The following is a 14,551-nucleotide window of genomic DNA, read 5'->3' as shown; positions in this document are numbered from 1 at the left end:
CTCTCTGGGTATGGATTTCAGTTGAGTATTTTGTAACCTGTTACACTGTGTGTCCTTGTGTAAATAAACTTGTTTCTGGCAGTGCCCCCTGGGGGCTTGTGTCTCTTGTTCTCTGGGCCCCCAGATAAGGGTTGAAGCTTTTTTTCCATCATCTACCCAGCCTCTGCCTGAAAACATGACATATCTACAATAGAGTGCTGGACTTCAGGAAAGACCTAAGTGAACCCTGCATCTTAATGACATTTTAGTGACTCTGTGCAAGTCAGGCTACACCCCCCGCCCCCAAATGCTCATGAGGCTTAAATGAGATAATATATGCAAGTCCTTTTCCAATCTTAGTGCTATATGAGCCTTAGCTCTTAGGTACGAGAGGCTAGTCTAGGCTCAAGAAGCCGAGTTAGGAAATAGGAGTGAGGAGAGAAGAGCATTGATGTAGTAGGGCCTACAGAGAGCTCTGAGAATACCAAGGCCATGGGGACAGGGACTGTGGACTTGCCTAAATGTGGCTTTGCACCCAGTAGGCACACAAAGGTTCACTCTGAATTGAAATCAGAACATGAAAAGTCAATAGGAGGACCTGAAGAATAATTTTTAGCCAATAGTTAAAAGAGAGAGGTGTGGGTTACCCAGCCCTCTTGAAAAAAACGTGAGGCTTAAGAGCTATTAAACTAAAGAATAGAGGCTGCGCAGAAGCAGATTTTGGCTTGTCCTAAGGAAGTTGCTAATGAGCTATTTAATAGTGGGATGAAACCCTCTCAGGAGATAGTAGGTTCCCCCTCATTTTGTTTCCAAAGTCTAAATGACCACTTGTTGGATTGGCATCTGAGAGGATTATTGCTCAGGCAGAAGTTGGACTAGACCTTGGTTGTGTTCTGATACTTGAGAGGATGGGGGTGGAAGAGGCAGAGGTATAAAAGGTCTAGGGCCTACTAGACCTTCTAGGAAGGTCTTTTTAATTTGACAAACATGCTTTTAGAGGGCCCACTACTCCGTGCAAGATGCTGGGAATATTTGGATACAAAATGACCTGGAGAGTTGGGGTGGTGGGCGAGGACATAACGTATGTAATATATGAATGTCAATTACTCTTATGAGTTTCAAAGACAAAAATTTCCTTATTCTAGCTGGGAGCGTCATGGAAGGTATGGTAGCCAACCTGGGCTCTGGGAAGGGTTGGATGTTAGTGGGTTAGAGATGGGGAAAGTTAAAGGGAAGGGAGTCAGGCTGTATAAAGTCAAGGTGGTGGGAGGGACAGACACGAACCGAGAACAGTGAGTGATCCATTTTCTCTGGAGCAGTTTGTGAAATGGAGTAACACGAAATGTAGCCCAAAAGGTAAGCTGGATACAGATCATAAATTTTAAATTCCAGATTAGGGAATCTGTTTTATTTTATAGACAACAAGGTGCCAGGAAGTAGTGTGGCTTGATGGACAGAGTGTCATCAAGGCATTAAGGGTTTAGGGCCATAAACACCTGAGTCCAATTCCTACCTCTGATACTTTTAAGCCTTGTAACCCTGAACGAGTCACAACCTTCAGAAGCCTCAAAGAACTACCCCTGCGTGGGCTTTCGTTTTCTCCCTTCCCAGTCTCCATCCTGTAGTTGACCATTTCCACTCCATACAATTCTCTACTCTTGTATCCATTGTCTTATCATGTCCTGCCAAACCCCAACCCTGGATGATTCCCACCCTCCCACTTCTTTACTTCTGCTCATATACTGCTGAATGGAGTTGGCAGTCACTCACCAGTGGAGATTGGGCTCACACTAAAGCAATGCAATATTTTTACTCCACCCTAATCGATTCTCTAGTCCATTCCCCACACCTTCTGTTCAGACGAATTCTCTTCCACACCACCTCCTCTCCCAACTTTCCAGCTGAAGACTTCCATTTTATTGAGAAAATAGGTGCGAAATGGCTGAGCTCCCTTCTCCCTGTTTATTTCACATCCCCTTTACCCTACTCTTTTTCTTTACTCCAGCCTCTAATAAGAGGCAACCCTTTTCTTTGTCAAGGTCAACCCCTCCCTATATAGCCTTGATCCTAACCTAGCCCATCTTTTCCTATCTGAGGGTCTTCTCTAGCAGATCATCCTTCCTGTCACCACCCCATCCCCTATCTTCAGCCTCTCTATTTACTGGTTACTTCCCTGCTCTCTACCAACACATCCAAATCTTGATCTTTAAAAAAATCTTCACATCCTCAAAAGCGATCATCCTGTATTTTTTCTCCCATTTTCAGCCAAATTCCTTGAAAAAGCTGTTATCTCTCACTGCTTTCACTTCTTCCTCTCATTATCTTCTAAGCCCTCAAAATCTGGATTCCAACCTCATCACTCAACTAAAACTGCTCTCTCCAAAGGCTTCAGTTATTTTTCTAAAGTGACAAATCTTTTTGCAGTTCTCGCCCTTGACTTCTTTGAAGTAGGTAACACGGTTTAAACAGTTTGTCTCCTCTGGATGCTCTTTGGGTGAGGCTGTTCTCTCTTGGCTTGCCTACCTATTCGATCGCTTCTCAGTCTCCTTCACAACATGGCCCCTAACTGTAGATGGACCTCAGTAGTCTGTTCTGGGCCCTCTTCTCTCCAAACCCAGTGATCTCAGCAGCTTCTATAGGTTTAATGATTTCTATGCTAGTGACTCCCAGAGCTATATATCCAGACTTAATCTCTCTTGAGCTCCTGTTCCACATCAACAACTCTTTACCTGATGTTCCATAGAAACCAAAAATTCATTTGTGCCCCAAAAGGAACTCGTTATTGTTCCCCACAAACTCATCCCCTTCTGAACGTCTCTATTGGTTACAACCATTCATCCTGCAAACCTAGGTGTGCAACCTTACTGCCATCCATAACTCTTCAGGCTCATCCCTTTGTCATTTCTGTCTCCACAATGTTCCTTATAGGAAGCCCAGTGCCTGGCACATGGTAGGTGTTTAATAAATGTTTACTGACTGAAGAAATTAGGTGGCATAGTGGATAAGAGTGCTGCATTGAGAGTCAGCAAGATCTGAATTCAAATCCTACCTCAAGACACTAGCTACACAACTCTGGGCAAGTCACTTAACCTCTCAGCCTAGCATCTGTGTCGCAGGGTTGTTGTAAGAATCAAATGAGGCCTCCGCTGGCTCTAGGGCCTTCAGTAGCAGATGTACATGCCTGAATTTAAGGTCCCTGGCCTTTCCAGCTTTATCAACATTACTTCCCCTCCACGAGTACTGAAGTCCAACAAGACTGGTCTTCTGGCTGTTCCTAATACATGGTAATTCCATCTCTCACCTGCAAGCCTTCGTACCAGCTGCCCCTGTGCCAAGAAGGCATGCCCTCCTCACTTCTCTCAGCTCAGGGTCATCATCTACATGAGGTCTCTCCCAATCCTCCCAGCTGTTGGTTTCTTGCCTTCAAAATCACCTTGTATCTATTTGGTATGCACACACACACCTGTATACATAAGCACACAGGTATATATGTATACACATACATGCACATACCTATACATCACCTTCCCCCACTACACTGTAAACTTCAGGGCCAGGATCGTTCACTTTTGTGTCTGTATGTATCCCAAGCACCTAGCAGTGGGCATCTAGTAGGTGATTTATAAATGCTTGTTGATTGACGGCTAGTAGGTACAACTCAGGTTACAATCTGTAGTGTGGGAGAGCATTTGTCCACACTGACAAAATCACAGATCCTTTGAATATATGAAAGAGGGAAACTTGTTTTTGAGCCGGACATGCATTAAGAGGGTTATCTTGGTACCTGGATAAAGGATGGACTGAGGAGAGATTGGATGTTAATGTTAGTCTAGGCTCAAAGTGATAAGGGCCTGAACTAGGGTATTAGCAATGAGACTGGACAATGGTCCAGTAATTAGAATTCAGAACAATAAGAGCTGTTCCAAAGCACAATGGTCCACCTTCAGAAACGGAGCTATATTCTTATCATTGGAGGTTTTCCAGCAGAAGGTAGATGAGCCCCTGTCGGGGAGGAGGAAACAAGCACTCATAAGCACCTACTATATGCTGGGCACAGTGCTTTTTACAAATATCGTCTCACTTGATCTCACAACAATCCTGTGAAGTAGGTACTGTTGTATCTCCATTTTACACTTGAGGAAACTGAGGCAGGTAGTGACTTGCCCAAGGTCACGCAGCTAGTAAGGGATATCATAGAAAGGTTCCATGCCTCAGAAATGTTTAGATTCCATGATGCCTTTGCTCCTTTATGGCTCTGAGAATCTGTAACTCTATGAATTTGGAAAAGAGGATTGGATGGGAAAGATATTTACTCTTTTGGGTGGGAGATACTTGGTCAGGTGGTTGACAGGTATCAAAGCATTTTTAGAGAGCTTCAGGAATAGATAGACCCTTCTGCCCCCACCCCATCAGTGTTCTAGGGACAAGAAGATGGATAAGCTCAACTCACAATAGCTATGGGGAGTGTCCTTAATTTAATTTGATTTCCCTATTCTTTAATGGCAGAGGAGGGAAGGGGTAAATGCAGGTAACTCATTCTGAGTCCAAAGCATTCCCCTGGCTCGGCTGTGGGAAGGTAGACGAGAACCAAGGGCCCAAGACACCATCTGACTGTGCCAAGCTTGGCCCCTTTGTGGACTTCACAAATGCAGAACAAAAGTACAGAACTGCCACTGGACTTTTGGGGACTTTAGGGATTGGCCCCTCACAGTGTTGGAAGCTCTTTTTCCCTTTTATTTCCAGTGTTCTTAAAAAATGCAAAGTTTTGGTAGAGGGAGAAAGGGTAGGGTTTTGACAAAGTGGGGAAAGGGAAAGGTTGACCGGGCCAGTTCCCTTCCAGGTAGACATACCTGTGTCTGAGGCAAAGTTCAAGTGATGAGGAGTGGGACGGGCATGTTGGGAGCACAGAAGAGTCTCCAGAGGAGTCAAGTGGAAGGAAGCCTTTGTCTTAGGTAGGGGCAAGCAGCAGTCACAGTCGCAGCTGGGGGTGGGGGTAGGGGTTAGGGGAACGGTGAACAGGAGAGGTCTCTTGCGGTGATGAGTGAGGCCTCCTTGGTGGAGGTAGAAGTCATCTGGAGTGTTGGTTGGAGGAAGGGAAGGTAGGGTCACTTAGATTTGGCAGGTGGGGCCTCCTGGGCACTAAGGGAGTGAACCAGCCAAGGTACCAGGGCAGTGACCAGGCAGGGCCAAAGGGTAAACTTGAGAAAGTTAAAGATGTAGAAGAGGCTGAGCTGGGGTGGGTTGCCCAGCCAGTTAAGGAGTCCCAAAAGCCCTAGGACCAACAATAGGCAAACAGCTTGCTGTAGGATTCCCAACCGTACCCGCCTCACTTGCGCATACCAGGGTGAGTGTAAGGCAATGCCCAGGCCCAGGGCAGCTCCAGAATCCCGACTCAGAGAAGCAAAAGGCCGAGTTTCTATGTGTATCCACTCTGGACGCTCACACCACTTGGAAGCCAAGTGAATGGACCTGAGGAAAACCAAGAAACCTTGTAGAAAAGTTCCTTCAGATAGGGGCACCTCTGGGATTCCTGTTCCTTTCCAGCTTCAGCCAGGACTGTATGCCATAGCAGAATCACTTTCTCTCTACTAGTCTACTGGTATTCTAGGGACCCTATGGGCTAGACATGATGGTGAGGGTCAAGAAAGGTGCCATCCTCTCTCAGCAGTGGTGGTGGGGGGGCGGGCGGCAGCAGGATGGAGCAAGAACTTACCAAGTCATGTCTACTCCCAGGGAGATGAGGCTCCAGTAAATGAGACTGGCACCCAGCAGAAGTGCTAGGGCTGTCAACCCATAAAAGCTGACTGGCCGATCAACAGGCACACGTGGAGTCATGAACCATCCCAGCAGAGCACCTATTGGGAAGGGGTGCGGTAACAACTTCAAGGAATTTGAGGGTGCAGTCCCTAGGCCAACGATAACAATGGAAGAGAGGGCACAAGGGAGGGCTTGGGTAGACAGATGATGGACTAGGGTGGACAAAGGGTAACCTTGGGAGAGGGGCACAAGGGAGGGTTTGAGGTGAAGAGGTGGTGGGCTAGGGAGTCAAAATTTCCTGTCTTTGGCTTTGTCATCTTGGAGGGAAGTGTCACTGCCCACCCGCCTGTGGCTCACCGGCTATCAGGCCACCCAGCACCTGGTGGGGGAAGTGTGCAAGAATGAAGATGCGGGAGAGTCCAACTGCCAAGAGGAATGTGCTGTAAGCCAGGCTGGGTATCAGCTTCATCCAGTGGCTGGAGAGGGAAGAAGACAAGTGGGTCAGGGTGGGCACCCAATTACTCTGAACAAGAGAAGATTTGGGAAGACATGATAGCTATGACACGGAAGAAATATTACACTTGCTCTGTTTGGACACAGAAATCAGAATTAAGAGCAATGGCTGGAAAATACAGAGAAACCTTTAGACTTGACTCATGGAAAGATTTCTTTTTTTTTTTTTTTGCTTTTTGGCAGGGCAATCAGGGTTAAGTGACTTGCCCCAGGTCATACAGCTAGTACATGTGTCAAGTGTCTGAGGTCGGATTTGAACTCAGGTCCTCCTGACTCTAGGGCTGGTGCTCTACTCACTGCGCCACCTAGCTGCCCCATAGAAAGATTTCTTAACAATCAGGTACCCAAAAATGGAATGAGCTATCTCTGACCATAGGGAGCTCCCCACCTGAGATTTTAAGTGAAGAGTGGATGACCATTTTGGGGGAGGTTGTTGGAGAGATCATTGGCTTTTCAAGTCCCTTCCAAATCAACTACAGTCAAGCTATTTCCATCCCAGTATATGATTAGATGGCTAAGCAAAACCAGTGATTTCGCTCCCAGTCTCCACGATGATATGGCTGAGGAGTCTATCCCCTTCCCCGTGCCTGTGGAGGGAAATTCTGTATGCAAGAGCCCTCCTGGACTCACCTTCGACTTCGTTTGGCAACCTGGCCTGAGGCAGCAATCATGATGGGCCAGAGGGCAGCTCCTGTGATCATACAGTGACCCGAGGGACTACCTGCCAGGAAATACAGCCGCTTGTGAAGGTATGTGTGTGTGTGGGGGGGGCTAGGAGTTGGGGTTTTGAGGGGTGGCACGTCGAGTTTGGGCACTCATGGTGTTTAGTGGGTCAGATGCCTTCTCAGGTTCAAGTAGAATACCCTCAAGTTAAGTCCCCTTCCCCTAGAAGTTACAGCTTCCCTTCCTCTGGAAGTGGGGGTGGGGTTTGAGTACAAGCGAGGTAGGCAAGGGTTATCTGATTCTTTGGGCCTTTCTTCTCACTTAATGCCACAGGTGGGCCTTCACATGCAGTATTCTTTATCTTCTCCCTATAGCACATAACTAATGGGCAACTAGATACATTAGCATGGGGTATCCTTCAGTGACTACCAACATACCAACCAACCTGGTGCCTTTCACTTCTCTACTCTCTAGTCTTATAATTGAGAGAGAAGAAGCATTAAATCCCTCAAGCCTTCACAGGCTGGAAAGGGCTTTGAGATCATCGGTATGGCTGGAAAGGGAAAGGGGTAATGTAGGAGGGTCACCTACCTGGCCCAGTTTCACAGGATACAGGAAACTGATGAACCTGGGCAGGCGCTTCACTATAGTATCCAGATTCATGAACCCACCAAAAGGGTCGGTCTCCAAAAAGGAACCTGGAGGAGGAGACGAGGCAGTGAGATTTCACATTCCTGCTGTTCCTCTCCTAACTGGGGCGTAAGAAAGACAGGGCAAGCTTGCAGAAGAGTGAGGCTTCACATGATGAATACCCTCTAATTCTACTCCCAATACCCCGGATCCCATTTCTGCTTTGGTTCCAACTGCCTATGTGCATCCTGCAGAGGATACTTCACATACTTCAATCCTTCTCCAGGAAAAGAGAGAAATAAATATACATTCTTCTTCTTTTTTGTGTAGGGGAATGGAAGGGCCTTTTGCAGGGACCTTGAGATCTTTCTAAACACACTTCTCAACCCTTTACAATCTGGTTTCTGACTTCATCACTCAACTGAAACTGCTCTATCTAAAGTTCCCACTTCTTCCTCAGAGGATAGAGCAAACAATGAAACAGGATGATAGAGAGTTTTGTGGTGTGGAATAGGGGAGACTATTTTCTTTCATTTTATTAGCAGAATAGGAGGTGAGGTCCCCTGCCGAAAGACAAGGAAAAGAGGGTGCTATAGGTAACTTGGTGCAGTGGACAGAGCACTGGACCTGTAGTTATAAAGACTCATCTTCCTGAGTTCAAATTTGATCTCAGACATTTACTAGCTGTGTGACCCTGGGCAAGTCACTTAACCCCATTTGCCTCAGCTCCTAGTCTGTATAATGAGCTAGAGAAGAAAATGTATCACTCTGGTATCTTTACTAAGAAAACCCCAAATGGGGTCATGAAGCGTCAGACATGACTGAGACGACTGAACAAAAAAATAGGTAACTTGGGGACAGAACAGAATATTTGGGACAGTTACTATGTAGAGTATGACAGTCAATCACAGACTAATAAAAAGGCGGCAGTGACAGTCCAGTTAAGATAACATAGACTAATAGTGAACCAGATGGGCATGGCTCTGTGAATTTCTCCCACAGCATTCAGGAGCAGAGAAGAAAGATGGTAGAGATAAGTCAGGGTAAGAATTCAGCAAGGCATGAGCAGTTGTAGGTATGGCAGCTAGCAAGGCGCAGTGGACAGAGTGCAGGACCTGGAGTGAGGAAGAAGTGAGTTCAAATCCAGCCCCAGACACTTACCCGCTGTGTGACATGAACACATCAGTTAACCTCTCTCTTTGGGCTTCCGTTTTCTCAACAGCAAAATGGACATATTAATAACACCTACATTCGAAGGTTGTTTTAAGGATGAAATGAGGTAGTCTATTTCTAAAGTGCTTTGCACTTTACACTATGTGTAAAGCACTATGTAAACTATTATTATTATTAATAGTAGGATAACAGGGCAGGAGATTCTAAGGTAAGATAATAAGCAGCTAACCTGATCGACCAAAGTGAAATGAAGAAAGTGAGATCAGATCAAGGGTGACAAACTGAGAGGAACAGAGAGAAATGGAAGGTCTAGGGGTCACAGAAAGAATGAAGGATTTAGAAGGAATGAAGCAGGGGAAGAGATGGGGGGAGGGGAGGAGATTGTAATTAATTGGAAAGAGAAATTTCTGTGTTCTGCCACCTGTAGGTAGTCTAGTCATAGGGTGAAGGTGACATTGGGAGCATGACCACTGGTGGCTGGCTGAAAGTGAGGAAGACTATGGGAGTTGAGGAAGGAGGCCAGGGTATTTGAGGGGACACTGACATATATTTAAATCCCCTAGGGCCTCAGGAGAGAGAGGAAGATGGTGATCTAGGTACTGATCTATTTCAGAAAGGAAGAATGATCTTCAGGCAGGTAGATGACTTACATAAAGGTATGGATGGTAATAGCACCAACCTAGCTCCAAGCTCTGCTCGTGGATGGAAGAGATAAACCAATGTTAGTTGAACTATTGAATGAGGTGAATGTTTCAGATGGGGAGGATATGATTGAGATAGAGAGAGAAAGAGAGAGAGAGAGAGAGAGAGAGAGAGAGTGAGTGTGTGTGTGTGTGTGTGTGTGTGTGTGTGTTTGCGCACATGAGCATGCGCCAGATGATGCAAGGAGCAGAACTGAGGAAGGAAGCAGACTTGGTTTGGAGATAGGAGGTAAAGGAAAAAGAGAATTGAGTAAGAAGGTAGATATTGGGCTGGACTTTGAGTCAGAAAGAGTTATATACAAATCCTGTCTCAGACACTAGCTGTGTGACTCTGGACAAGTCACTTAATCCAGGTGGGCTTCTATTTCTTCCTCTGGAAAATGGAGATAAGAGCAGCCTCTACCTTCCAAGGTTGTTGTGCAGATCAAATGAGATACACACAGTGACTTGCAAACCTTAAAGTGCTCTTTAGAAAACTAGTTCTAAGAGGAAAATAACCATTTTCTTCTCAAAACTTCCAGTGAAAGGAATCAGAAAACCCTGCCTCCTTGTTTCTGCGATGGTTCACATTGATAGAGGCAGAGAGAGAAAGATCGAGGGACCCAGGCAGCCCTTCTTTCTCAACTTTTCTTAATCCTGCAGCATGGGTAACTTTTACTTTGCCTTGAGGTGAACTTTTTTGTTCACTGCCCCTTCTACTTCTCTCCCAGGCTGGGCATGTGGCATCCTTTTGTGGGGTGATCAGGAGAGGAAAGCTGAATGCCCAGTTAGAGGCAGATCAACTCTCTCCTAGATCAAACCGGAAAAAGCAGAAAAAGAAGCCTTAAAAAATACCTACAGAGAATTTCTGGGATGTCATTCATGGTGATATTTTACTTCTTTTGTGAGGTTGTGTCCCTCATCCCTACGCTTTTCATGACAAAGAAGGGAGGCAGGGCCTTCTACTTTGAACTCGAAATAGCTTTGCTCAGGAGGCCCTTCTCTTTGTCTAGGAAGCACTTAGCTGTAGGGATGGGATGGGAACACATGATGACTTAGAGAAAAGGTGACACTGGGTGGTAAGAGGTGGGGAGTGATTATGAATATGTATGGGGCAGCCTTGGTTTAAATATCTACCCCTTGGGCATGGAGACGACCTTCATACACCCTCAATGTATGAGGGTGTGTTTGCTGGCATGTCCTCAGGGGCAGCAATTAGGGGTCAATTGGGGTTAACAGTTGGTATGTCTCTATGGTGGGGTATGTGTTTATCCAGTGGACAGACCTCAAATTGGATGTCTTCTATTATCTAAAATTCAACATATTAAAATTAAAATAGCTCATTATGTTTCCACCAACCTCACTCCCCCTTTGAATTTCTCTCTTTATGTTTAAGGCACCACCCTCTTTCCAATTACGCAGCTGCATTTAGGTTTACTTCATATTTTATATATGTACATGTTGATTCCCCTGGTAGAACGTAAGCTCCCTGAGGGCAGGGACTGTTTCATCTTTGTATCCTCAGCCCTTAGCACAGCGCTGGCTTTTAATAAATTCTTGCTGACAATGGGCATGACCTTGGAACAGGGATGGTAAGGAGTTTTGTCTCACCACTTGAAGACGAGGTTGAGCCATTCGGAGAGCAGGGTGATCCAAAACACAGAAATGCCCACATGGCGACAGGCATAGTAGGCCAAGGGGAAGTAGAAAAAAAAGATGCACTTGGGGTCACCCAGGAAGGTGACCCAGAGCCAGACGTCCTCCAGCCAGGGTAGCTGTCTCTGTAGAGTTTCGGCGATCACGATACCAGCTCCCAGAGTTGACTCCATGCCGGGAAGCCACAGGCCCTGGAGCCCCCGACCTTGGTTTGACGGGGGTAATGCTGCTTCTAAAGGAAAGGAAGGTGAGAGAGGCCACGGGTAAGAGGAAGGTACTCCCCATAGCCCCTGCTACTTCCTTCTACTGGTACATCTAACCAGATTCCATCCGGGGGACTTTTAGCATCAGCCTTAGATGCACCCGGAGGTCTTGGCTCTCAGCTCCGCCCCCTCTGCACTTTGAGAGTCCCAGGCCCCTCCCCCCCACCCCAGGCCTTCCTCAGACCCCGCCCCCTCTGCCCCAGAGGGCCCCAGACCCCGCTATCTCTCCGCCTGGCGCTGGGCCACGCCCCCTACGTCCTCCAGCTCTTAGGCCCCGCCCCCTGTCCCTGGGCTTCCCTCCAGGTCCCGCCCCCTCTACGTCGTTCCACAAACCTCGCCCCTGCTCTACCCGAGAAGCCCCCGCTTACCCCCCGCGGCCCCGCCTCTCCGTTTCCAGAGCACCTCAAACTCCGCCTCCAAGCCACGCGCGCGCTCCCCAGACCGCACTCCTCTCCGAGCTGGACTGCATTCCCTCTTCCTCCCGTCCCTGGCTCAGTTCTGGCCCCGTTCTGTCCCCTCCCTCAGCTCCACCAGCTCGAGCTTTGCCCTCCAAGTACCGTTTTACTCCTACCTCCCGGGTTTGTACCTCTCTCTAGGTCTTCCTTCTACGGGTCAGCGTAGGGGACAAACCTTGTGAGGGCGTTTTCCCTCTAGACCCACGTGTCCCCAGTTCGCGTCCGGTCCGCAGCGGACGTGGGGCGGCGGCTACTTCTGCGGTCCGGGGTCAGAGGGTAACAGGCTGTCTTTGAAGCTTGATGCTTTAGCAGACTGATAGCTAGTTCTCCAAGTGAGGTTTCCTTTCTGCTGCCTTCCCTTATTCATAGAAAGCTCCGTGGTCTCCTCAGGGACTAGGGACAGGGAAGTTCAAGGATATAGCCATAGGATCCCAGGTGTGTTTTGAAAGGGGACAGCAGTTTTACACACACACACACACACACTCTCTCTCTCTCTCCCCCTCCCTCTCCCTCCCTCTCCCCTCCCCTCCCCCCTCTCCACCTGGAGATTGCATACTATCAGACGCTGTTGTAGACATTCCCCCCACCGTCCCCTCTAGTGATGTGGAATTGTTAAAATTGAACGATGAGGCTACACGTGCCTTCATAGTACATCCCCCCCCCCCCCCCCCCCCGCCCCGTACAGGAACACTGTTAGAAATTGAATTCTCACTTTGGAAGACTCTTTGGTTCCAACTCCCTTGTTTTTACTTGCCTGAGGGGATTGGAGGGGTGGGGGAGAGAGGAGGAAAAGAGTTTAATTTATAAAATTGTAAAATTTATGCCCCCGAAGGTTATCTACCATGTAATCCAGAGGATCCAACAGTGTTGTTTTTGTACCTAAGTATGTGTGGGTGAGAGCTAAGAGGGCCCACCCCTGAGATCAACAGTTCACTACGATTTGGAGTAATTCGAGAAAGAAATTTATGGAAACCAGAGATTATCATGTTTTTGATGAGGTCTAGGCCACAGAGCATTGAGGGGGAGGATAAGGTTAGGATAACTCCCTAAAGCCATTTCTAGCCTGAGACATTTTTGTACTTGGTTAGTTTTGTTGGGAGAAAGGAAGAAATGAGCATGGAAAAGTGGGCTCCATTCAATGAAGAAACAGCAAATTTATGTAGTGAAATGGTAAAGATAGCTCAATTATAAAGTGAAGTGATAAATGTTGTAGTTTGGGGTGCTAGGAACCCCAAAATGCAAGAGCACAGGAGGTCTGGTAAGAAAGAATTCGACCACTCAAGCCTTCTAGTCAAAATAGCGATTTATTTGTGATGCTGATAAAAGTGGGCTAGATTCTAAGTGAATCTTCAGTATCGTAAGGTCCATGAGAGTGTACCGAGTTCCCAGTGAATCTGCAAATTAATGGGAGTGAGGCTGATGCTTATAGACAAAAAGGATGGTTAAAGAATCTGGATGGGATTAAATAGCCAGGGGTGGTCCAGGTGCTGTAGTGAAAAGAGTATTAAGTAGTCTGGGGCGGGCTAAGATGGACAGTGAAAGGATTGTCAAGTAAGCTAATTAAGTGACCTAGGTGGGCTGGGGGGGCCAGTTGCTTTGGGCAGAGGCATCAGTGATAGGGACTGCTGAAATGTATGGGAAAATTCAGGGACTGAGTTGCTTTCAAAGATACGGTTTTTTCCCTTTTAGGGGTCCAGGTTGTATCACCCCCTCAATTTATAATTTATATTGTGAAATGATAAAATCTAATTTGTATAGTGAAAAAGGCATTAAGCCTGGCTGGAGTGCAGTTATGTTGACATGGGCATGATTAGAATTTCTAGTTTCTAGTCTCATATGGTCCACTAATTTGTTGTAACCTCTTAAATTTACCTTCTTCCAGGATGGTGTGAGAATAAAATGAAGTAATATACATGCAAAGACTACAAAAGATACTTTATATAATCAGTTAATATCATTTTTGATTTCCCTGCGGTGCTTCAGAAGTCAGGGAGCTTTGTGCCCCTTGCTTGGCAAGAGTCATGCTTTTCTTTCCTTTTTTTATATTAAGGGTTAGATCCTATTCTTTGCCTGTAATCTTTTCTACTGACTCTGATCCAAATGAGTTTATCAGAAATCCAGGGTCAAGAAAGGCACACTCATCCTTCTTACCCAGACCGTATCTTTAGGTTTCTTGTTCTTTGACCTAGGATTGGATCAGCTTGAGATAGGAGTTTTAGACTAAAAGAGGCCAAATTTCCAAATTTGTAGGAATTGACAGGAAATGACAGTCATCAGGGTCTTGATTCAGTTTACTTCTAGCTAAATAAATTCAACAACTATGTGTAAGATACTAGATCCTAACCATTAAAAGTTAAAATTAAAGTCTTTGTCCATGGAGATTATTCATTTAATTGGATTATTTCAATTTTAGTAGCCTTTTGTCTGTTGCCTATCCCTCTGTTTTTCCTCTTTGACTTTGTGAAAGCAACCCCTCAAAACAAAGCTCAACCGAATTGGAGGGTCTAGCTTAAATTTAGCCAAGAGTGTTAGCGGAGAGGAGAGCTGGAGAAATGGATGAAAACCATCGGCTCAGCGGAGAGGGTCAGATTTCACTTAGAGCAGGACCCCTTTTCTGGGTTTGCACCTCCTCGTTTCTCTTGGCCAGCCTTTTGATCCGCGGCCAGCCCAGTTCCTCCTCGCTTCTTTTTCTCTCCTCGGGCACTTCGGAGCCCCTCCCTCCCAGTTTGTCCTGCGGCCCCGCCCCCAGCACGCCGACGCCATCGCGCCGCGCGTGCGTGCC

The 14,551-nt window shown here is 46.7% G+C and overlaps 1 protein-coding gene across 8 annotated transcripts; it reads right to left on the bottom strand.

Moving 5' to 3' along the window:
• Positions 1-3,055: 3,055 nt before the first annotated feature.
• On the bottom strand, positions 3,056-11,972 carry G6PC3 (glucose-6-phosphatase catalytic subunit 3). 8 transcript variants are annotated; one of them, XM_036756929.1, is made up of 9 exons: positions 11,683-11,865; positions 11,007-11,283; positions 7,504-7,610; positions 6,880-6,970; positions 6,094-6,212; positions 5,693-5,834; positions 5,320-5,448; positions 4,830-4,960; positions 3,056-3,981 (listed from the first exon to the last, which is right to left on the bottom strand). In XM_036756929.1, exons 2-9 carry the CDS (start codon positions 11,222-11,224, stop codon positions 3,935-3,937), a joined length of 984 nt encoding a protein of 327 aa, XP_036612824.1. In that variant the 5' UTR covers positions 11,225-11,283; positions 11,683-11,865; the 3' UTR covers positions 3,056-3,934. The 8 variants fall into 8 exon arrangements, with proteins under 8 accessions (XP_036612824.1, XP_036612825.1, XP_036612823.1 ...); XM_036756928.1 differs by lacking the exon at positions 3,056-3,981 and adding an exon at positions 4,106-4,250; XM_036756930.1 differs by lacking the exon at positions 4,830-4,960 and having other exon boundaries at positions 11,683-11,864.
• Between the last annotated feature and the right edge of the window lie 2,579 nt (positions 11,973-14,551).

This window comes from Trichosurus vulpecula, chromosome 4 (genome assembly GCF_011100635.1).
Source record: "Trichosurus vulpecula isolate mTriVul1 chromosome 4, mTriVul1.pri, whole genome shotgun sequence".
NCBI lineage: Eukaryota > Metazoa > Chordata > Mammalia > Diprotodontia > Phalangeridae > Trichosurus > Trichosurus vulpecula.
This window is presented reverse-complemented; position numbering and strand designations above follow the sequence as displayed.

Bases quoted from the DNA above. Each gene is read 5' to 3' on its own strand.
- G6PC3 (XM_036756926.1), bottom strand. From the start codon at position 11,224: ATGGAGTCAACTCTGGGAGCTGGTATCGTGATCGCCGAAACTCTACAG. The intron at 7,611-11,006 runs GTGAGACAAAAC...CTCCTCCTCCAG, and splicing joins CTCAACCTCGTCTTCAAGTG to GTTCCTTTTTGGAGACCGAC. The intron at 5,449-5,692 runs GTAAGTTCTTGC...GGTTTTCCTCAG, and splicing joins CTGGGAGTAGACATGACTTG to GTCCATTCACTTGGCTTCCA.